At 39.3% G+C, this 25,411-nt stretch overlaps 1 protein-coding gene across 1 annotated transcript; it reads right to left on the reverse strand.

The window, feature by feature from the left end:
* Nucleotides 1-1,898: 1,898 nt before the first annotated feature.
* PSAT1 (phosphoserine aminotransferase 1) lies at nt 1,899-25,411 on the reverse strand. The gene is made up of 9 exons (XM_039361102.1): nt 25,138-25,411; nt 21,104-21,164; nt 19,848-19,917; nt 18,002-18,207; nt 15,076-15,248; nt 14,685-14,854; nt 8,656-8,784; nt 5,966-6,103; nt 1,899-4,106 (listed from the first exon to the last, which is right to left on the reverse strand). Exons 1-9 carry the CDS (start codon nt 25,195-25,197, stop codon nt 4,004-4,006), a joined length of 1,110 nt encoding a protein of 369 aa, XP_039217036.1. The 5' UTR covers nt 25,198-25,411; the 3' UTR covers nt 1,899-4,003.

Raw genomic sequence — 25,411 nt, forward strand, 5'->3', positions numbered from 1 at the left:
ACCATTTTTCTTTGATTTGATAGACAAGAGCTGCTTTCAATCACTTCCCATTCTACTAGTCAATATCATTGGCCAAAATGACAGCACCAGTCACATCTTCAGTTGGCACAGAAAAGGGAATTCTTGCTTGCAAAATCTCAGATAAACACATTTGTTTTGCTAAACAGTCTCTGAAGAGGGACCGGTAGAAGTGAGTAGGGATGTGAAATAGACTGGCTTCAGGTTGGCAAAGGAATATAATGGATCATAATCTGTATAATCTTCCGTTAATTTATTCAATGTATGTGGAGTGTCACAGAAAATGCCATAGCTGGCATGATTCTGATGTTCATCTATATAGACACATCATGGCATTTGAATATTTTTTCCCAAAGTCTCGTGGCTACTTTGCAAGTGCTAATCTGTGATGTATTTCTTGAGGGCTAGTTCCTTTACTATCCATCACTTCAATATCTTCACAAACAGTTCTAAGGCTGGTGGTTTTACCTGTTGGCATTAGTTTGTTCTCTTTTGTATTTAATTTAAGCACCGTGTTTTCACATTGGCCCTTGATTTTTATTGCTAGAGCTTTCAAAACTTGCATTTCCATCAAAACTTGCATTTCCAGCTATCAGGCTAGTGTCATCAGCATAATTATTATTTCTTTCTTCAATTTCAAAGATATATGTATAGTATATAGTATACAAACAGGTATACATATTCATATATTCCTCCCTCCGTCCAACAATGCAACATAATTCTCATGTATGTATGTATAGTATAGTATATATCCGTGTGGCAAACCTATGGCACGCATGCTACAGGTGACACGCAGAGCCGTCTCTGTTGGCACGTGCGCCATTGCCACAGAAAGAGGGACGCAGGGCAGGGCTGTTCCCCTCCTCCTCTCCATGCATGCGGAGTCAAGTCCAGGAACAGCTGCGAGAGCTGGGTGGAGTGAGGGAAACCTATAAAAGATTTTGGCGGGAGAGTGAGTGAACGGCTTTTGGAAGCAACCAGTGGTGAGTTTCAAATCATTTAACAATTGGTTCTCTGCCTTGCCTTACCTCCGTCTTGGTTGAGCTGGGCTGCTCGGGGGGGCGGGGGTCAGTTCACCATGATGCAGGACAGCAGGCACACTGTCTACTCCCATGGACTCGCTGGCCTGTGTGCAGGGGCCGATGGTATCAGGCAGCACTGCCCCGACCCTTGCCTTGACTTGCCCCGTGGCAATTGACACCCCAACCCTGCCTCGCCTCAACTCACCCCCATAGGACAAGCCTCCGGCCCACCACCCCAGCCGCCAGACACCCCCTGGATCTCCCCCAACCCTGCCCAGCCCCCACAGGTGTCCCTCCACACAAGCATCAAGGTGGCCACTCCCATCGCAGCCATGACCACCCAGTCGGCCTTGGCCACCGCAGCCACACCCACCCAGCACCCAGCAATAAATATGGGGGTTTGGGTTGCAATTTGGGTACTCGGTCTCTAAAAGGTTCTCCATCACTGCTCTATGGAATCGAAAGTTGAGTTTGAAGAAACAAAATAGGAAGAGTATTGACATTTTTGAACTTTGGTGTTGGAGAAGACTTGGAAGAATACTACAGCAAAGAGGAGGAGGAGGAGGAGGAGGGATCTTGATATTATAGTCTTTAGCTGAAGAAACTAAATGCTGGATCCCCAACATGGTTCTCTGGTATTTGGGCACTTTGTAAGTGGATGCACAGGCATTTTATGAAATGTGCTCTTTCTCCTAAAAAAATAAAGGTGGGATTCTCATCCTAAACAAAGTTCAACTTTGTGAGATTAAATCTTTTTCCCTGACCTTTATGAAGTTTAAGAAGTTTTATAATGATCCTATGAGTCTCACAGAACATATATTTATTATGTTTTATATTAAAAGAAAATCAAATCACAAAAAGCTATTTTAAGTTTTTTATTATTATTTTTTCAGTTAATGGTGGAATACAAAAAATAAAACATTGCTATTTTAAAATCAGCAGACACACTCGTGTCGTTTAAAGGGGTACATCGCCATCTACTTCAGACATTATGCCAAGAAATAAACAAGGAATATTATTTATAGTAACGATGTTTAAATAATCTTAATACTGTACAAAATGATGCGCAATGCAGTTTCTGAAGGAATGCTGTGCAGTTTTAGTCTTAAACTAAAGAAGCCAATTCTTCTTTAAAATGTATTTATCCCATTTGTACAGCTGACTGATTTTATAGTGACTCTGAGCAACATACAATATTAAAAGCAAATTAACAACACTGGGAAAATAAAATTGCGTATATCTGGAAAGAATAAAACTAACATCGAAGGAGCCTGCTACTCAACTTAATTCAAAGCGGGATGAAATGCCACTTTTGAAGAACCAGGTTTGAACAAGACATACACAAATCCCAGGGAGAACTTTTTAATAGAAAGACCCAAAGTACATAAACTATCACAACAGGACAGGCAGATACTGTAGAAGACAGAAGGTCTCTCATAATGTAATACTTTTAAACCTAGATGTGATTGGAAAAGTTAAACATCTGGTTAAAAACGATTGGAATTAAGCAAAATATAGCTTACTCTGGAGATGGACACCTTCCCCACCTTCATATAGTCCTCAATGCTTTTCCCATGAGACAACATATGGCCTTCTACCCAGATATGAGTCTACTGTATATCCATATTGAATGTGATATAATTCTGCATTCAGTTGGAAATTCTGTTCCCTGTGTGATAAGCTTCCATTTTAAGGAGATGGAAACTGATCAAACCACCAACTTATAATGTGCTATTTATTTATTTATTTATTTTTGTAAAAAGCAGCTGGGGAGAGATTGTTCAATGTTATAAATTAACAATATAGTTAATTTTGAGGTTCTAATTGTTTTATTTATTTTTTTTAAAAAAAGAAACATTATTGCACAGGTGAGAGAATTGGATTGAGGGTGTAAATATGGGGAGTGTATGAAGATCACAATATATGAAGATGGCATTCAAAATTAAAGAATATGAGTTGTTTCACAGGTGCCAATTCTCCTAGATGGAGACCGTGCAGGGCTGAGGACAGGAACCCTGTGTTGGGAAGGAAGTTGGACTAGATGATCTCCATGGATCCTTCCAATCTTTTAAGTTTGATTCTATGAATTAAGTGTGCAAAACACATTTAGTCCCAGCTTATTGCAGCTGCCTTTTCTGAAAAAGCAAAATTATACATCTGACCAAAGGTAATGAATAAAGTGAACCTTGGGGTCAACTCAGCTTTATAAAAACATGAAAGTAATGTTGACTTCAAAAGGGGAAAGCATACGAAAGAATTTTTTTACTTTTGTGAGAATGTAAAATTGCCAAAATGATTTAAGCATACTATTTTAAAAGTAAAAAAAAAATAATCCTGCACCTTGGAATGGTTAACTATATATTAACAGTTGTAGTATAATAATTGAGCCAGGCCTTCAATTCATTAGGCATATTGTTTCAAAATATTTGCCAGATTGAGGCCTGTGGTCTGCATAATTGGCGGCGGTTTCTTTAGGCACTTTTAGAGATGGGCACTTGGAATGATCAGACATTGAAAAAATGGCCAGCTCAAGCTGAAGATTCAGACTTTAACAATTAAATAAATCAAGGAAGAAACAAACGTGGGGAAAATGTAACAAAGTATACTTAAATATATTTTATACAAGCTTAGATTGTGTACAGCATTGAGTGTACGTTCCACAGAATTCTTGGTAACTTATGGCCGATATAATCTGTTTAAAAATTAAAATCTTACCAATCCTTTTATGGACCACTGAACAGTCACAGAAACAAGCACTGGTTTTAGGGTCAAAGGTGCAGCTTGGCTGTCTTCCAAGTCAGCCAAAACTGCTATGCATATTTGACTGGCCAGAAAAAAACATCAACATCTTTGTTTCAAAAATATAATGCCATGGAATATTTTGCATTAACTTTTTCTAATTACTAATTCTTTGCTGGTTTATTTCAAAAGTGGTTCACCACAACACCATCTACTTTAGTTTGTTATGAATGCAGCTTCATGAAGCTTTTCATCAGCGTTGCCAGCTTCTCAACATCTTCGATCGTCACCGCATTGTACAAAGATGCCCGAATTCCTCCCACAGATCTGAAATATGAAAGAAAATGGGGAGGGGAGAGGAAGGGGTGCATGGTGACTCAGTTTATTTCTTGGCAAGTTCCAAAAACAATTTATTTATACTAAAAGCAGGTTTATTCATCCACAATGACTTTTTACTGTTCTGTGAAAGTATAAGCATAAAAGGAACATCCAAGGCAAGCCGTCCAGCAGTATGAAATTGGGAAGAAAAGAACATAGAAGAATGTCCCAAAGGTGTTTTTCCAAAAGGCAATTGGACTTTCTTGGTTTTTTTCCTTGAAAACTGAAGAAACCTCTTGGATGAGAAGCAAAACGTTTTCAAGGGAAAAAAAACAAGAAAATCCAGCTGCTTTTTTAGAAAAGCACCTTTGGACAATGATCTGGATGATTGATAATCTCCATAGACACAACCCAGAAATAAAAGAATGGAGGATTACATGGAAGGAATGTAGAAGAGTATATATTTTCAACCAAGATCAGCTGAGCACTGGAAGAACTTCGGCTGTACTGGAGAATGCATCTGTATTCTAAATCCTAAAGTAATTGTGAAAAATCTCCAGTCGTCACCATTATATGATCATGAGATCAGAACCAGAAGAGGGTGTTTTTCATGAGGCTCATTTACCTCAGAACCAAACAATTTCCCTTTTAGACTATTATCAGTAAAAGGGATTAAATTCTGCTTTTCCCATCTGAATATGTTTCACTGTCCTTAAAGAAAGGATCCTGAATCATCCAGTATGTACAGTATGTTTTCAGTGTCTATATTTCATCTTGAAATTACCACATTCATATGATCCAGGATTGCCAAAACTGCTCGGGGAACCAGAAATTATTGCTTGAGTGAAAATTTTATATTTTTAAAAAAGATAGTTGAACAAACATTCATTATAACCCTCATTTATATACTACTAAATATCTTGTGCCTGTTCATCTGTTTGTCACTTTTGAATGGACAGAACAGTGCGTCATAGGGCAACTGTTTCTGAACCAATGTAACTCAAATGGGCTAACTTACAAAATGTGTCCTAAATCTAGGACCATTATTTCTATGGGATTGAAATTTGGGAAAGTTGTGGCTGTTTCAGCACTACCACACTACCATGGTCAGCTACAGTCATGTGACTATCACTTTCAACACTCTCCAATGGCTTCCCATAAGTCAATGGGGAAGCCAGAAGGAAGTTTAAACACGGTTGTGTTTTCTAGCTCCCTGCCAGCTTTTCACTAGCAAATTCATTGGAGAAGCCAACAGGAAGTTGCAAATCCAAGGCCAGCAGACAGGAAAACTGCTGCTGCTAGAGGGGGAGGGAGCGAGGGGATGCACATGAGGTGGGGCAAGGGACATGGAGGGTGTGAGGTGTGCCCAAGAGGTGTGGTGAAGTCGGAGACGGCGCACAAGAGTGTTGTATGAACAGAGAGTGTGTGTACATGTATGAGTGGCTGGCATAAGTTCAGAGGGTCTAAGGGAAAGTGAATGGGTAGCGGAGATTTACCCAAGCAACTTGTAATCTTCCCTGCTGGTTTCTCCACTGACTTTCTCCCTGCAGGCATATCACAAGCAAATTCAGTGGAGAAGCCAGCAGGAAATCAGAAATCGCTCCCGTTCCCAATAGTTTTTTGCCTGCTTGTAATTCTGTCGATCTCAATAATGACACAACTGAAACCATCTCCCAATGGGTTACAAGTTAATAGTGTTATATTTTTGTCCATTAATTCTGAAAACAGAAGGTATTTGTCATTGTTGAATGAGTATGTGTGGATGCATCCAAACATATATGTATAAACCACAAGCTCAAGACTCATTTTATCCAGACATATCCTAGAAAAACCTGAGACAAAGCTTTTTTCCCAAATCTCTCTCTTACCTGTGACCTTTCAGAGATATCATGTTGTTTTCTACAGCTTTTTCAAGGAATTCTTTTTCTAGAGCTTCATCACCCTTAATGCTGCCAATCCGGAAGGGAACGTTCATTCTGCTTCTGCTTTTTTTTTCCACGGGGCATCTGTAAAAGTCACAGGCATAGAAGCTATTACCACCTCACTTTTATTGATTTGTTATAATATATATTAGTTGATGCATTGAATTATTAGTGAGCTAGTTATGCTTCTAAATAGTGCGGTATTTGTTCAGTCATAGTAGCTGCTTTTCTCTGCAAAGACCTATTCAAGAGATAATGACATGGCATTTGAAAACTCTGTTGAACGAAAGGACTTTTTCCAGCAGTTTTCTCCAATTTGGTGTCCACTTGATATGCTGGAGGTCAACTTTCATTATTCTTAGCCAGCCCGACCAGATAAGCACTTCTCATGCAAAGGACATACCTGATCATTATGCACACCAGCTTGCACTGCGCTGAACACTTAACATGTTGCAAATCAGAATCAAAGGCTAATTAATGTGAACAGTCCTTAATTTTTCTGTTAAAAAATCATTAAGCCTTTGAAGTTTTTCTTGAACTAAAGCATAATTCTCATTAGTTAATGTAAGAGCCCTGAGAGACCAGAAGAGAGAGAGAGAGACTAGGCTGAGTCCTACTGATTTTCCCCAGTGTCTAATTTGAAGAAGCATTATCAGCTCTGGTTGCAAGAGCAGTATAAATAAAAGTCATGGCAATTGCCATAATTTCTTGGATTCACCCATGCTCTTAGGAGATAATTGTTTTATAAACATCAAACAGTAATTAGTAACTAAATTAGAGGAGTAACATTTTAAAAAGCCGACAACAATTATTTGAAAAACAGTAATCTCTCTAATCCTTCTAAACATAAGCATCAACTAGACTTCCCTACTTAAACAAAAAGGAGGAGGCACTGTATAAGTGAAAAGACAAGGCAGAATGGCTTAAGCCAGGGGTCTTCAAACTTGGCCCTTTTATGACTTGTGGACTTCAACTCCCAGAATTCCTCAGCCAGGCTGAGGAATTCTGGGAGTTGAAGTCCACAAGTCATAAAAGGGCCAAGTTGGAAGACCCCTGGCTTAAGCCATTATGCTTTCTTGAGACATGATAATGCTTGTCTTCAGCTCAATGTGCCTCGCATTTAGAAGGAACTTTAAAAAATATTTGTACTAAAATTAACCAACAAACCAAGCATATCCCTATAGTTGAAGTGATATGCTAACCCTGAAGTTTGTTCCCAGGCAATCTGTGTGAAACTGTCGTTAAACTGTTAATTTAACCACATTTTGGAACGAAGATTTGGGAAGCAAGTCTGAGAGTAAATTGACTCCCAAGGATGAGAGAGCAACAAAGAAAAATTCATTTGAACACGGCCAAGTTTCTTTAATGAAAATCTAGTCTTTAATTCTACCTCTTGATCAGAAACTCGGGGAAATAATGTTTTACCTGCCAGATGCCATAGCCTGAAAAAAAATGGAAAGTCCCTGGACCATGACAGTGGGGTGAATGCTGCAGCTCCCTAGAGATATGAGCCAGTGGGTTTCTTCCTCCTCAGAGGTGGGAATCCAACCGATAATGAGTAGAACTGGAAGGCTGCCAGTTACTGCTCCTGCCGTCCCATTACACTTGGCCCAGCAGATCCCCGGGGACCTTTTGCCTATACTCCAACCCTGTCTGGGTTCATACATTGCACTAAGCCAGGGGTTCTCAACCTTGGCAACTTTAAGACTTGTGGACTTCAGCTCCCAGAATTCCTCAGCCAGCTTTGCTGGCTGAGGAATTCTGGGAGTTGAAGTCCACAAGTCTTAAAGTTGCCAAGGTTGAGAATCCCTGCACTAAGCCATCGTAAAATTTAATATATTGTTTGCAAATCATTTTGAGAAATGTTTCAGAAAAGTTTATTAGGATTGAGAAGATTTGAAGGGGAAAGGTGATTCAAGATACCTAGAGCACAACACACCTATCAGCTGCTGCTTCAATGAAATAATATTTTTCTGGGTTGTACAAGCTTTATGGAGTAAACACCCCATTTACTCCAATCATCTCTTTCCTTTTAAAATCTGGATCTCTGCAGAGACGTAATGTTTATGGCTTAGCGTGTTCTGGGCATCCAGCCAATTGTGATTCTTCAGTCATGGTTAAGTTCAACATGTTAACCTACCTCTGCATTACAGCTATTCCACACATATTTTGAAGGAAAGAGGCAGCTGTATGATGAAGCAAGTTGTTAATCTGCAAGCCTATTTGCCAATTTGTTATTTTACTCTTGAACTGTATTCCCTTCTTTTGCCAGTCAACTAACTGTAAAAGTGACCACTCACTTATTTACTTTAAAAGGTTATCTTTTTTTGCCCCTTTCTACATCAGATAAAAGTTTTAAATATGTTTCCAAAATATTTCTGCTTTGCACAGTAATGTTTCACGTGACGTGTTCCTCCGTTTGCTATGGATTCATAATCTTTCTTTTGTATCTATCCAAAAGGACGCACAAGGCCTCTGTTGTGATCATTAACTTCTCTGTGTGCCTCTAACATGGGGAAAAGTTTCAGTGGCAATTTTAAAGGAGCTAATTCCCTCTTTCTCGACATGAACAGATATATTCAGGCAACAAGTCATGCCTTACTATAGGCCCCTCTCTTTACAGTAATCATACTTACGCATAGAATCCATTAGATTTCTCGATAATATCATAAACCATTTGTGATTTAATCTGGCTGAGTTTATCCATAGCTGTAACACCACCATTGTTTTTTATCCACTCCAAGACCAAGCCCGTGATATAGATACTGGAATCAAGAAGAGAGTCACCAATTACTCATTCAACAAATTCTGCTTCTATAATATAAAATATGAGGCTTAGAAAATCTAGCATAGAATTGACTCAAAACCATGGAGATTTGAAAGAGCAGGAAAAAGAAAGTCTCTGTCTATCAAAGCCAACCCGGTTCCCACCACATTTGTCTAGACCAGGGGTAGGCAACCTTGGCTCTTTTATGACTCGTGGACTTCAACTCCCAGAATTCCTGAGCCAGCACAGCTGGGAGTTGAAGTCCATGAGTCATAAAAGAGCCAAGGTTGCCTACCCCTGGTCTAGATTAGCAACTGCTTCAGCGAACCAGCAGGTTTAAACAACTTAAGCAAGCAAGACAAATGATAAGCATCTAAAGCTCCTCACACTATAAAAACAGTGTTTCCCAGCCTTAACAACTTTAAGATGGGTGGACTTCAACCTCCAAAATTCCATGGCTGGCTTAAAGTTACCAAGGCTGGGAAGCACAGCTACTGGATTTCTTTGCTTTAAGATGCATAATAGCCCATTAAGAGGTACCAAGAAATTTCCATCAGAGCAACAAGCTAAGCTTCTGTCATTGCTGTAGAAATTACGTGCAAACGTATAGATGGAACATCAGTCCCTTTTAAGGCCCCCAAAGTGCATAAAATCAAAATCTTTGTCCATTTAGCTGCTGTTGCATTCTGAGAACATCTTTAAACTTACAGACATCCATTTCACCTTCGAAAACTGAACATCCCCCCCCAAAAAATACATTCCTCCCTCTCTCATTTTTGGAGAGACCCTTTACATGCAGCAGAAAGCCTGACGTGATCTTTAAGTCAATGCAATCTGCACACCCCTGGCAAAATTGCAAGGAAAAGAAATGTTCTGCAAGTGTGGAACATTTAATCTCAGTTCAAACAGAGGAAAGGAAGAGGAATTGGTGTTACACGGGTAACTTTAGCACTGTCCCCACCTATCCACTGAACTAACTATCCATCTGTTTCTTTCATGCATATACTGTAGCATGCTTTTGCAAAGCTACTTGCCAACAAAGATTACTAGAACTCAGTAGCCTTCATGCATTTGTTAGCTACCATTTTCAAAGAAAGTTATTGCATGGAAATGAAAGCACAAAATACAAGCAATTCACTTTGTGCAATTTTAGCTACGGAATTGCTGAAGCGGGACCTTTCTTGTGGTCTCTGTTTTGCATAATGATAAATTGTGTGCACCTTTGCAATATTTCCAAAACATTTTCTCTTGTTACAGTGTTTAATGAGTACTCCAAAAGCCATTAGACCAACATTCTCCAATCTTGGGTCCTTGAGAGGTTGGAATTGCCTTTAGATATGAGCATAGTCTCAGAATTTTCACACAATGTAACCTTTGAATTTGTCTTAAAAGAGCAAAGGATGCTTCCATCTTGAACGCTTTTAATTCATTTGCAAGTAAACTTTTGTACATTTCTGAACCACAATGCAATCCCCAGAGGCTGAAACCAAAGAATATTTACCACAATCACTAGTATGACTACTCTACACTAGAGTTTCAAACAATTTCAAGCACCTTTACTTACAAATCTCTCAACAATCCTTTCAACCCACTTTGAAAGATATTTATTATCCTCTTGCCAAGGTTAACAGTATTCAAAGCATCTGAATATATTGGCAAGCTTTTAACCAAAATACTCCAGGTTCCTAACTACTATGAGAAGTATTATGTTCACTGAACTTGAGGGGTATTATTATAAATTAACAGTTTTGGGAACAAATTATTGTGCAGCACTTAGCGGTATTAAAGCCAACTGGGTCTTCAGTCTTTCACTGGCCAATATAGTCTTACAACTGCCCACTCTTTAGAAGCTACCTGCTCAGAAGTTACCATTCTACACAGAGCTGGTGCACCCTAGTCCCTGTAAGGTGGCCTTTTTCAGGTGAATGCCCCAAAGAAGGGCTTGGTAAAACAATGTTTAAACTAAACATTTTTTCTTTAAAAACATTACAGCAACTATGAGAACAACTGTGGCAAAAGAAAGCAAAGGTAGTACCAATAGTAACAGGCGCCTTGGGTGCAATCCCAAAACATCTGGAGCACCACTTGAATACCATTGGCATTGACAAAAATCACCATCAGTCAATTGCAAAAGGCAGCTTTATTTGCAGCAGCTTACATCCTACAAGGACACCTTTTATACTATCAAACAACATCTGCCTATCCCAGGTCCTTGGGAAAGATTCGACAGGTGGATAAAAATGCCATATGCGGTTTAAACATCTGGCTCACTGTGTGACCCGCAATAATAGTGTATTATTGTTAATTAAACTTGCATGCTGCCCAACTCTCAACAACTCTGAATGGCTGAAATCATTATGAGAAGAGAAATATTGCTGTCCCTTAACATTTTGCTGGCCTTTTGGCTTTCTTTGGCAGAATATAATCTAAAAACATTGATGATAACACTCTGTTCAAGAGCTTTTTTTTCCTGCCTCCTGTGCACTCTTGCCAAGTCAGATTTGCTTATCCCTGTTGGCCAGTGCAGAATCCTTTCTCCACATTGAGCTGAATTTCAACTAAGCTTCCCTATTCCCTAAGCAGATGGGAGGGGGGGAGGAGGGGGGAGAAGTATAACTGAATGACCCACTTTAAAGCCACACTGCCACTTTCAGTGCTGTCCCTAAAGCAGGTTTAGTCATAGATTTAAATATCAGGCAAATCCTTGTAGCTAGGAAATGAGATTTCTTCTGGGGAAAAGGTTATTAATATCTACCCAGAAGATTAATGTCAGGAAGGCAAGTTTGCTATTGACAGGAAGTTAAAATGATCCAAACTGCAGGAATTTAATTCAGGGCATCAGTCTGCCAACTCTTGAACATTTAATTCAGGGTCTTGGCAAAGCATGCTGTCACCAAAAAGGAAGAATAGTAGTAGGCAGAATTGAAAATTTAGCCAGTCTCTAGCAACACACACAGCATGGTGAGTTTGATTAAAAAAAATAAACTCAGAGCGCACATACCCGGCCAATTTACAGGTTAATGATTATCATACTAGAACACGTTCTGCTAATATGCTAGTACTATTACATATCTGTGCCCAAAATCTTTACCAAATACACTGAGTTAGAGATTGGCAATTGATCAGCCCCAGAAGAAAGAGAGGTCTATCCTGTCCTACTGTATTATGTAATGATGGCACAAATAACTGATTGTTCTAGAACAGGGGTGTCATGCTGTATCATGACTTTTTTGCCATTGCCAGCAATGGGGTAGGCGTGGTTTCGCTATGATGCATTCGGCCCGCAGGCCGGCAGTTTGACACGCCTGTTCTAGAGTTAACATTTCTTGCAGCACTCAAATTTTCTGAACTGTTCTTCAAACAGTTTAAGAGTTTCCCTCAAGAGTAAGGTTAGCACAAAAGTTTTTGTATGCTGGTACTAAATGGATTAGATAGTACATCCAACATTCACCAATAGACAAAAGGGAAATACTAAGCCAGGCTTTACCTGAAATTTGGGGCTAGGAGGAAAAATTACTTCCCTCCATTTCTTGATAAATCTAGATGAAGAGTAGCAATCTGGCACCATAAAGTCTAAAACTACTGTATACATAGATCCAGAGAGATTGTGGCCCAATTCTTTTGAGGGTGCCAAGTTACTTGATCTTTGGTTTAGTTAAAGTGAAGCTCTACTTATAATGCTATTGGGTCCAGAGTTAATGGAATGGCAGCCGTTCCCATATTTCTCTGTTTGCTAGATTCATATCTCACCATTTCATTTGGGAGCTCAAGTTGAGATATATAGTACTGCCTCCTGCTTTATGTCACCACAGCCAACCCTGTGAGGTAGAAAGTGACTGGCTCAAAGCTCATTCAGTGAGCTTCTATTTCACAGGTGTCAAACTTGATTGCGTCACGTGACATATCGTGTTGTATTGCGATATTTTTTGCCTTTGCAGAGCTGGGGTGGGCATGGCCTGCGTATGATGCATCCGGCCCACGGGCTGCCAATTTGACACCGCTGTTCTATTTCAACCAGATGTTTGCAGGTGACATATAGAATAGCATGGTGTGGAAAGAGACACCCAGTCAAAGAAATGACTGGGTTGGTTCCGAATACATCTTGGTCTGTATTGGTAGGCAATAGTCAAAAGGGAACAACCACAAATAAGCTTCATTTAGGATTCTATTTGCAATCATTGCATTCCTATTCAGATATTAATTTTCCTCCTAGAATCAGAACAACATGAGGAAGTGGAGACATAACAACTAGTTCAAGATTGTGTTGGGACCTCTGAAGATTGAAGAACCTGCTCTCCCAACTCAGGTGACCCCACATACTTTCTCCAACTTGTCTTGACCCTCCTTTCCACTAATGATCAAAAAGTAAGTCAACTGTAAGAAACTTCTAAGTAATTAGTAGAATGAAATTAATATTAACTTTAGCAAAATGTTTTTACCATGATGTAAAAAAGATACTGAGACTCTAGAAAGAGTACAGAGAAGAGGAACAAAGATGATCAGGGGACTGGAGGCTAAAACATATAAGGAACAGTTGCTGGAATTGGGTATGTCTAGTCAAATGAAGAGAAGGACGAGGAGTGACACTGATAGCAGTGTTCCAATATCTCAGGGGTTGCCACAAAGGACAGGGAGTCAAGCTCTTCAGCAAAGCACCTGAAGGCAGGACAAGAAGCAACGGAGGGAAACTAACCAAAGAGCAACCTAGAACTAAGGAGAAATTTTCTGAGTTGGAACAATTAATCAGTGGAACAACCTGCCACCAGAAGCTGTGAATGCTCCAACACCGGAAGTTTTTAAGAAGAGACTGGACAGCCATTTGTCTGAAATGGTATAGGGCACAGGTCGGCAACCTGCGGCTCCGGAGCCGCATGCGGCTCTTTGAGCCTTCCCCTGTGGCTCCCAGCCTCCTCTGCCTTTGCAGAGAGAGACAGAGAGAGGCAATTGCACTTCCCTGCTTCTCTCTCTCTCTCTCTCTCTGTGTGTGTGTTTTGTGTGTGTGTGTGTGTGTGTGTGTGTGTGTGTGTGTGTAAAAGAGAGTGCACTCACAGTGTTCTTCGAGGAGCTGAAAAGCTTTCTGGGCGGAGCTCCTCCCTTTGCTGCGTTTCTGAAGGAAGCAGGAAAAAGGAAGGGCAGGAGAGAGCTAGCTAGCCCAGCTAGGCTGACTCAGAAATTCTGGGAGTTGAAGTCCATGAGTCATAAAAGAGACGAGGTTGCCTACCCCGGAGGTTGTTGGACAACAGCTTGAAGCTTGCCAGGTGAGCAGCAGATAGGAGGGGGGGGGAGAGAAAGAGAGAGAAAGAGAGAGAGAGAGAGGGAGAGAGAGAGAGTGGGGAAAGAGGAGTGGCAGACCAAGGGCAAATAGAGAGGGAGGGAGAGAGAGACCCTTTTGACATCTAAAATGAAGATAACACTGCATATATCCTTTTTTTACCTGTGTGTGTATGTAATTTTATTCTCTTAAAGCATTCTCTTGGTGATCATTGTTTTAATAGTATGGGTATTCCCAAGAGTCATATTTTTACTTTTATTTTTAATGTGTATATATGTGTGTGTGTGTGTGTGTGTGTGTATACACACACACACATATACACATACACACACACACACACACATACACACACCTATAATAAAGGTAAAAAAGGATATATGCGGTGTTATCTTCATTTTAGATATCAAAAGGGTTTTGCGGCTCCCAGTGTTTTGTTTTTGGTGGGAAACGGGTCCAAGTGGCTCTTTGAGTGTTTTGGGTTGCCTACCCCTGGTATAGGGTTTCCTGCCTGAGCCTGAGCAGGGAGTTGGACTAGATGACCTCCAAGGTACCTTCTAACTTTATTATTATTATTATTATTGTTGTTGTTGTTGTTGTTATTGTTGTTATTACCACCATAAAATTACCTGTAGCATGGAGGTGTGTTGTATAATGAAGAATTTTCTACTTGCACTTTGTAGTCCAACACAATGGGGCACTCTTTCAGAGCATATCCAAGTAAATCCTCACGCAGTATTACCACCGTGACTCCGGCACAACCAATATTTTTTTGGGCACCAGCAAAAATGACACCAAACTTATCATTGGGTGGGAAAAAATAAAAAGAAAGATCCATTACATTCATGGGTGCATTGGTAAAACATTTATACAGTTCTAACTGCTTCATTAATGCATAGAACATATCCAAGCTTGTAAATTCAATATAATCAGCCCTCAGTAAGAGGAGCAGAGGCACTGGTCTTGGTGACCTTAAATTTGAGATCATTACATATTGCAAAATGCCTTTTGGAAAGTTACCTTTGAAACATCCACTGGTCTGGAGAGAAAGTTTGATGACATATCACAAACTAAGACTGCGTTTCCAACGTCAGGTGCAAAGTCAAACTCCACACCATGAACAGTCTCATTTGCACAATAATAGATATAAGAGGAATCGGGATTAAGGTTCCAGGTGCTTGGGTCAGGGATTTCTGAAAAAGATAAGATGATGGAAAACAATGGTTACTTTTTTTTTTATTTCAGCCTGTTGGTTGCATTGATATGCCAGAAGGACTGCCAAAGGTCAAATGCACTACCAGCAGAGTTAATCTCCTACTTCAGCAAGGAAAGTATTAAAAAAAAAAAAATACGTCAGCCTCCACAACCTTGTGCAACCTCTTGGAAAAAGCAGAGTTTGATAAACTGGGAAAGGAAAATCCATTTGATATGGAAAGAAAGTAATTGGTGAGCAATCAAAATAACTTTCAGTTTCAAAGTATTTGGACATTTAAAGGAACATACTTTTTTAAAATACAAAAGCTCCATGTGCATTTCCCTGGCATTGCATTCTAGTTTTGAATGTTAATTCTTATTTTGAAAATCACTCAGAAGACAACATACATGGTTGGAGCATCTCTGCTATTCATTAAAATAGCCTATTATTTTTTTTAAAGCCTCTGCATGATCTTGGAAAAAGATTGCAGCTACTGCAAGAGTTGCTGTAACTTGAATGAGTCAACTTTTTAAAGCAGTCACAACTTTTAAAGCAGTAGCCTAAAGAAAAAGATGGGCTGCTTTAGTGAACAATAGAAAAGTGCTGTGCTGAAAATTTCCTCTATAAATTATTTTTGAAGCAAATAAATTAATCCTCAATTACTTATTGAACCTTAAAATGGCTATTAATGCTCCTAAATATCAGCAGAACCTTTATAAAGGATCATAAAAAACGAGAATTACTACTTTATACTTTCTCTCTCTCTCACACCAAAATAATTCACCCATTTCCTTTGAAATCCATGAATTCCTCATGATTAGGAACCTGCCATCTCAGTCAGGGAATGAGCAAAGGTTACTGGTTTGCATCAAAAGCCAGAGACAGAAGCAAACATTCAATATCTGATATTTGCAATACCTAGAGAACCAACTTGGAAACACTGCAGTGAATTCAGAGCAACACAACCTACCTTTTTTAGAATAGAAATATATGTGTCCACTAGCTCGGTGATAGGAAACTAAAGACCTTCCAGATATTTTAAAGACCACCTCCACCCACAGACAGGCAAGATAGCAGAATATAAACCAGGGGTCTTCAAAGTTGGTCCTTTTATGACTTGTGGACTTCAACTCCAAGAATTCCTCAGCCAGGCACGGTGGCTGAGGAATTCTGGGAGTTGAAGTTCACCAGTCATAAAAGGGCCAACTCTGAAGACCCCTGATATAAACTGACAGCAAACAGCACTCCTTACTAGCACTGATTATGTTACCTAGTTAGGGTAATGAAACATCTGCAAGAAAAGAACCAAGCTCAGAGAGCACCAAGGAGCCTTCATTCCTATCAGCCACAGTCAATATGGTTATGAGATGAAGGAATTGTAGCCCAAATTAGTTGGCAGATACTAAGGTACCTAACCTTGTACTTATCTTTATATAACATGGCATGTATTTTAAAAGATAATTTTGTATACCATGTATCACACTGGCCATGTTTCAGAACTGTCTGAGCCCTTGCTTTCTAGCTGGAAATAGGAAGGTGACAAAGAAATTTTGACTGGATTGCTCTACGTAGCCTCTTGTTGTACAGCATTTCAATGTAGAGGGGTATGACAATTGGTTTTCTGAGGAACCATGGGAGATGAAATATCAAGAAACAACAGCAGGACCCAAGAGCACCAAAGGAGAAAACTGAAACTGAACCTAAACCAAGCATATTTAAGGGCCTATATTAGAAATTATATAACAGCAAAACATAGTTATTTCTCTATTCTTATTGTGTCTGCTGATAGCCACCCAGCTGCCTTTTATGGAGAGACGTGATCATTTGGGGAGAGGGACAGACCACAGAAACATTTCCTGGATCCTGTGAAGATGGCATTTAGCACAACAGTCCCCAATCTTTCCGGTTCTGTAGATTGGCAACAACAGCAGGGGGAGGGATGGTTTTGTGTGCACATCCACTGCTTGTGCAAATGGAGCTTCATGAACCCATGCACTCACCCGCTCCTTGCACATTCCGGTTCCCCAATGGGCCGTAGACCAGGCCTAGGCCGTAGACTAGGGATTGGGGACCCTGATTTAGCAGATTCACAAAGTTGGATGCCAACTGAATCAGTCTAGTCATGATGGAGTCAACATCATACTTAGTGGAAGTAGCCTGATCCTGTAACTCCTGATGAAGTAGACAGCATCTTTAAGATTGTTAACCTGGCCACTTGTTTGTTAGATTCTTGTGTCTTGAGTGCTGAAATCCTCCCAGAAGATTGCATGTGGTTAGTTCTCTGGGTATGTATGTGCTTCCACTGGTATGTCACCTATTTAAGACACAATTGCCCTGAACAACGTTTGTCCAGCCTCCAATCTCTCCTTTCTGTGGACGTGTATTAAAAATATTGCAACTGCAGAGGACTCTGGAAGAAACAGATTATCTGGACCCTTTGTAAAGGTATTTTATGTCTGGGCATAATACTTCACCAACATGGATGACACTTCTCAGGAATATGCAGCAGTGCTAGAAAAGGGACAATGCAGCTAACCTAGCCTTTCTTGAACCATCAGTGGCTTTTAATGCCATCAACCATAGAATCCTTTTGGACCAGTCGAAGGGAACTGTAGTAGAGAGGTATAAGTACAAAGAGACACAGGTACAGAAAAGTTGCATATGTACACACTTCTATAATGTGAAGACTATCAAACAATAGAAAAAAAACCTAGTATAGATTTTAATGTAAGCCTTCTCAAGTTAACTTACTTGTGTAACTTGAAAGCTTGGGATGCACAAGGTTCACTTTTCCATATTTCTCGGCCTCCTTTGCTGCCTTGGCCGACCAACCTCCTGTAACCACATAATCAGCACACCTGGCTTCTTTGAGCCCAATGAGATTAAGTGGAATGCCACTGAATTGGCCAGAGCCACCACCCTGGAGAAATAGCACTTTGTAATTGTCTGGTATATTGCTGTACAAAACAGAAGAAAGGATTTGAAAAAATGATTATTCATTCATTATGCCTGGTAAAAACAGAAGACGGCATCCAAACAGAGAAAACTTTATAAAACTTAATGTTTACTTAAAAAATAATCACCCCAAATGATGGCTCAAAGCATAATCTTCTTCTATCAGACTGATAGATATTATTTGTAAAGTAAGACACGTATGTTTGCTTATACTTGAATGGGCCTTGATAATCTAGTAGGTAAGAGTTTTATACTGCTCTGTTTGTTTGATGGAAGAATGCACAGCACAATTATTCCGCTTCTCAAAATGCCAGATTGAATTGGGGGGAAAAGGCTCAATATTTGAATAATAGAATTTAATTAGCCCTCTAAAAGAGAGATCTCCAAGAAATCAGAACTAATTTCATCAATCACTTCAATCCAGATACATCGCATGTTTGTAATATGCAAGGTGACAATCTTGAAATCATGCCATCCTCCAAGTAGATTCCACATACAGGCACGCTTGATAGAAGTCTGGTCTCCACGGAGTTAAAGCGCATTATGGACTTGGTTATTTATATAGTTGGTTAATGTTAGTTAGAGTTTGATTATTATATTTGTAACCCTATACTCAGCTCTGGGAAGTGGGGGAGGGAGAGGGGGGGTTTAGGGGGGGTGGGTTTTGGGTGTATACTGTAATTTTTATAAAACTTTTCAATAAAAAAAAAAGAAGTCTGGTCTCCCCAAAGGACAACAGTTGGCAAAAACAGCACTTGTCAAACTGAAAGGATTGCAGAGGCATACTCCTAAAACTCCTAAAAGGCAATGTTCTAGCCTTTCTTGAAACTAATGTATGAGCATTCCATCTCTGGAATACATTCTGAGTGATATGTTCAGCTATTGGCACCAACTGTGTTGAGAATGAATCAAAATCCACCTCTAGAAATGTATATATTCTGTCCTTATTACCACTCAGGAGCCCCATATGTCACAAGGAAATATAATGGAAAGTGAAGATACTCTCAGTCATGTATAAAACAGTCCAGAAAACAAATAGTGTGAAGCTCGTGACTTTTTTCCCTAGCAAATTTACCTGTGCTTCATCATATAGTTGTATCAACTTTTGCAAGGAATGTCACGTGGATTTTCAGTTAAGACAATTGACAGCTACATCCTCTATGCACCCCTAGCAGAAAATGGTTTTTAAAATCCACTGGCCAATTCTCTACTTTAAATTATCCTCTTCCCAATAGTTAATATATTTGTTAAAAAGACTGCATTGGATCTAATTAGTTAAATTTAAATTCTGTTTAAATCAATGTGAAAAATGTCAACCTGATTTTAACAATGGCAAAGAACTTAATTGAGATCCAGCCATTAATGTTCAGTATTAACATAGACATTAGAAGTAACATGTGGCTGTTACAAGCTATCATAGAATATAAATGATAAAAAAAAACCTCCCTGCAAATTCTTTGGAACAATCCATGCCGAAAACAAACACAAAGCGCCCCATTTTATTTCTGTAGCAATAAACCATACACAGATAATGTTTCAGTGAAAAATCATGGATATACTACACATCCAAAGGAAAAACATTGTCACTACAGTATTTTCAGAAGTCAAGCTTTTAATGGCGTGAATAAACAGGATAACTCACAGGAGTTCACGTAAACAGTTTTCAGCTGCTTTGATGATTTTTGAAAAATCAGATGTTCTGTGACTCATTTCTAGAGAAAGGAAATCAAAGATATCATTATAAAAACAAACATAGCTTTTCAAATGACTGCATTTTAACTTGTCTTTCTTCAAGCAGCTTTAAAAATCAGCTCATTTTAAAAACACCTAAGAAACAGTAAACAGAGAAGACAAATTAATTTGCTAAACTCCACAAGGGTGTCATGGATAAATGGAGCGTAGGCCCAAGTGAGGAATTTTCTATCGCATGCACCAGTGAGCACATTCTGCTTACGTATCATGTTTCATATATTGAATAGAGGCAAAAGAACCAAGACTCCAAAAATGGAGTCCATAGATAAGCTCCCACCACTGAAATGACTTTCAGACAGAAGAATGCACGAACATTCCCATGCCCGTCAAAGTGATAAAGAATAAGAATAAATAAAGTGAAATACAATAAATTTTCTTGGTTCAGAAGAAAGAGCTGAAACAGTTGGAGCCTCAGTTCATTTCATTAGAAAACTTAAAAGGGGAATAGTAACAAGAGTTGGCATTGCATACTAGTGCTGGAATGCTGCAACAGGACCAGAACAATTTAAATACTGCTCAGTCTCTCTAATGATCAAATATCTTTTTTCCCCTAACATTTTCCCACAAGTGCAAGGTCCCCTTTCTTTCAGATCAACTGAGTATTGATCCTTTGCTTGTAACAGATTAACAGAGTTGGAAGGGACTTTGGAGATCTTCTAGTCCAGGGGTCCCCAGTACCAGGCCGCAGCATGCCAGCAACTGGTCCGCACAAACAAGCAAAGCCTCATCCATGAGATGCAGGCAGCACACAAAACCACACACACTCTGGTCCATGGAAAAACCTCTCTCCACAGAACCGGTCCCTGGTGCCCAAAAGGTTGGGGACCTCTGTTCTAGTCCAACCCCCTGCTCAAGCAGGAGACCCTATCACTCCAGACAACTAGCTATCCAGTCTCTTCTTAAAAAACCTCCAGTGGTTGACACCCACAACTTCTGAAGGCAAGCCATTCTACCGGTTAATGGTTCTCACTATTAGGAAATTTCTCCTTAATTCTAGGTTGCTTATCTCTTTGATTAGTTTCTATTCATTGTTTCTTCTCTTGCCTTCTGGTGCTTTGGAAAATAGGTTGACCCCCCCTTCTTTATGGCAGTTGTTCCCTATGTCTTCATTTTCTTTAACACCCCAAATAAAGATGAGTTCCTTACCAAGGACACTAATACCAAGGCCTTTGTAATCCACCAATTCTTGCTGGGCCTCCAATAATACCTGCAAAAAATATTTGTCGTAATTATGCTCATGTCACAGGCAAATCATATGTTCTATAGAGAGAAAGTCACTTAGATTCATTATTGTTTGCATCCTAACATGTTTGCTTTAACATTTATCCAAGAGTAAATAGTATAATTCTACCAAGATCATAGCCAAGTATTGCCTGATCTGACTGATAATGTCTCTGATGTTTCTATCAGCTAAGATGCCAAAGATTGGTCCCAATATCTTCCATGTTGTGAAGTATGTGCTTTGCAATAGTGAGTAATCTTCTAGGCTTATTTTATCTGGCCTGCAAAAATTCAGAAGACCACTACAGGGCAATGAGGAGAAGCAAAAACTCTTGATCTTTGTTGCCAACTATTGTTGCCAACTTTGTTGCCAACTATTGATCATCTAAAATGTTACAGTCTACAACAGTATGGATTCTAAGTGGAAAAATAATTTGAAGGATGCATTGGCCTGCATGTTGCATTTAATCAACTTAACTCAAATGGATCATAACTCTTTCCCCAGGATTACCCACACAATCTAGCCATTCTTCTTCACATTTGGATTACTCTGTCTTCTTTTCACATTCCACTATCTATTAGATTCTCAGCTGTTCTGGATTATTTTTTTATTTTTTATTTTAAACGAGTCACTTTGGGAAATCTTTGCCTGAAAGATTCATCAACACAAAAATGTCATTTAGACTTTACAAGTAACACAGGGATTTGTTATCCAGTTGAATCATAGGCCATCTGCAACTATATAAATATCAAGTCTGTTTTGAAAGCTGGAATTCCCAACAAGATACCAAGAGAAGCCATTGTGCTGTATATACCTTCTGAAGGACTTTGCCGGGTTTCAATTCCCAGTTGACATTTTATGTTTTTTAAAAATAATAATAAAAAGGGAAACTGACACACTGCAAAGTGAAAGCATCAGCTTTCACCATCTTTTTACCAACATTCTTTTTGTTATACATTTTCTTTAAAAAGCACAAAAAAATAAGCAGCTGAAACCCACGGATTATTTTTGAAGGATCCCTACCGCCAAAAAAAAAGATTTTAAGAAAGAAAGCAGATGGTCTTGTCCCCCAATCTCCTAGTACTAAGGAAACTTATAAAAGCACATCTCTTCCTCCATGCTTTCTCCCTAATAGTGTTTATATCTGGATTTTATTTGTATTGATATCTTTTTGTGTAAAATTTGTATTTCTTTTACTATTGTAAGCTACCTTGACTGTCCAACAGAAAGAAAAGTAGGATATAAATATCCTAATAAATAAATAATAAAGCAACAAGCAAAACAGGAGCTAGAAGTGGCTGGGAATTTATATCAAACAGTGTTTTATAACTTCTGTAACAATCATTCTGCAATTGGCTAAGCCCACAACTGCAATTGCCATGCTGCAACATGTGAACAAAAATTCCACGAGTGTCTAGCAGCCCCAAAAGATCCATGTTCTAATGCAGACCACAGTAAGATAAAAATTCTCATTTATGCCACTTTTATCTTGGATGAGTTATTCACAGAACAACTTTTGTCATTCATCCTTCTCCTTTAGAGCATAAAAAAGACTCATTCTCTATTTTGTTTCATTGAACAATTAAATTAAAGGGTTTTCTAGATCTTCAAAGCTGTCATACTCTTTTGAGTTACTGTGATTTGCTGGCCCCAATGATGGGATCATCAGCTGTAGATTTGGATTCCTGGAAGATATTATCCACAGGGCCAGTCTGTTAAATTAGCCATTTTCAGAAAATTAGCTCACTTGCTATCTATCTATCTATCTATCTATCTATCTATCTATCTATCTATCTATCTATCTATCTAAACCTAACTGAGAAATAAAGATACCTTTGTACAGTCGATTATACCAGTGCCTTCAGGTGTAAGGCTTACTAAACATCAAATCTGATTTTAAAAAAAGTTCATCTAGTCCTACTCAATTTCTGAAATAAGGCCCTGGTATAGAAATCCTTATCAACTGTCTCAAAGGTGCTTTTCAAAAGGCAATTGGACTTTCTTGGTTTTCTTGAAAATATTTTGCTAAGCTTCTTCAGTCCTGGCTGAATGGTGGGAAAGAGAAGATTGGTTTAGATTCCTTGAAGTTATCTGTCAGTTTAGGTCAGTCGTTGAGGTTTAGATTCCTTGAAGTTATCTGTCAGTTTAGGTCAGTCGTTGAGATCACTTGGGGTTTTATCTGTATCCTCAGGGTCACCTGAATCAGAGTTGCAAATGGATGTGGAGTGCTGAAAGGACTATGTTGTAGACAAGAGATAGGTGGCGTCTTATCCCTCCCCTTCTATTGAGAGAGGGCTGTTAAATTTTAATATAGATGGCCACTTTGACCCCTTTTTCAAACTAGTAGCCCTCTCTGTCCAGAATGTGGACTTTGCAGTCTTCAAAAGGTGATTCAGGATACCCAGAGGATACAGATAAACTCCTTAACAACTCTAAAAGTGCTAACAACCAGTTGACTACAAAGAATATAAATCCTTCCATTCCGCACCGTTCAGTCAGAACTGAAGAAGCTTCTTGGATGAGAAATGAAACATTGTCAAGGGGGAAAAAAACAAGAAAGTCCACTTGCCTTTTGAAAAGCACTTTGGTACAACCATGACCTGGATGACTGAGGCGCTCCATAGGTACTCCTTACAAGCTAGTTCACAGAGAAAATGGTTTCCTTTAAAAGGAAAGGGGAATGTCCCAGATAAAATGTTAACTAAGCTAAATAGATGGCAATGCCATTTTTTTTTCTAAGCCTCAGTAAGAAACAGTTATTTTTGAAACTGTTTAGACATGCAGTTCTGCTGGAAAGCTGAAAAACCAGATATAAAGAGCCACACCCTTCAAATGTAATTGGATCAAGACAGCTGCTGATGCAACTTTTTTGGATTAAACTGAGTTGCATATGAGAAATATTCAGTTAGCATGAAGCTGCCTGAAGTTGTACCCTGCTGTATCTATAATTATGTCTGCCCTACACATTCACAAAGGATTTATTCAGTAAGAGAAGACAATGGACTTTTCAAATGCTCCTCTTTTGAACGCACAAACAAAATGAAATTAGATACTCCAGTTTTCCCAGATGGAAAAACAGGAAAAGCCCTACTTTTTTGCATGTATCAGAATTTGTGCTCTGGGATACAACTATAACTTGAGTATGCACTATTCTTAAAGCCATGAGGTAAGCCAATCTAGCAATAAGATTTTGCTGCTATACCAAAAATACAACTTGTTATGATTGAAATAACATGAAATAAAAATAACAAGCTGGAGATCCGACTGTGTCATGCTAATACTAAGAATTAAAGAGGGGGGAACACAAAGACAAAATATCCTGCAATTCTGAAATGTGGGCCCTTTCTTTGTAAATATACCTTTGAAAGAAAAATGTTATTTTCCCATTTATTAATGTCTTATTTGCAAATGATAATGTTCTGGGGTTTTTTGTTTTTTGTTTTTTTGTTTTTTACAAAAAAAAATGGTCTTTTAGATTGCATCAGATTTGGAAAAGTAAAACATCAATATGCCAACTTTATATTACTTTAAACTAGGATTAAAAGATAAAGTCAATACTGTGCCAACCTTACTAGGAAGTTTAGTAAACAGAGACATCGTTTCCCGACTCTTTGCACCAAAAGTATTTGTTAAAAATCAAAATAAATTGGCCCGATGCAAAATATAGAAGCATCTCCCCCATCATCTCTTTCCAAGAAAAGTCCTGCAGTCAAAATTTCCAAGCATCCTTCCAAAAGTTTTCTCAGATGGGCACTTAAGAGAGCAACGTTCGGCATTCAGGTTTTAAAGTAATCCCTATGTAAAAGCCAAGATTTATTCGGTAGCCACGCTTGCTTCCCAGGCATCAGCGGCACCACAGTCTCAGGGCAACTTTCCTCAATTAAAAGCGCGGAGCATCCCTCCCGCTCCGTTTTAGGATACCCTCTCAGATTGCCTTCGACAATTCGGAGTTACCTACCGATCGCGGGAGCTTAGCAGGTCCTGCGCCGAAATTGGCTACGTGTTTCTTAGCGTCCATGGTTGCCAGTGGCGGAGCTCTTCTTGCCTGCCTCAACGCGCGCCTCTCTTCTTCTTAGCTCTCTCGAACTCCAGAGCTCCCTGAACTGCAGGGCTCCTCGGAGGTTCTGCTTTTCTATTGGTTTCTTTCGCAGAGGTATGGCAATTGCCCAGGAGCGGATTGGTCAGCGCTTCGCAGCCGGGCCCGTTATTGACGAGTGGCCACGAGCGGGCGG

Source organism: Crotalus tigris, unplaced genomic scaffold, assembly GCF_016545835.1.
Source record: "Crotalus tigris isolate CLP2741 ecotype Arizona unplaced genomic scaffold, ASM1654583v1 scf7180000017585.4430047, whole genome shotgun sequence".
Lineage (NCBI taxonomy): Eukaryota > Metazoa > Chordata > Lepidosauria > Squamata > Viperidae > Crotalus > Crotalus tigris.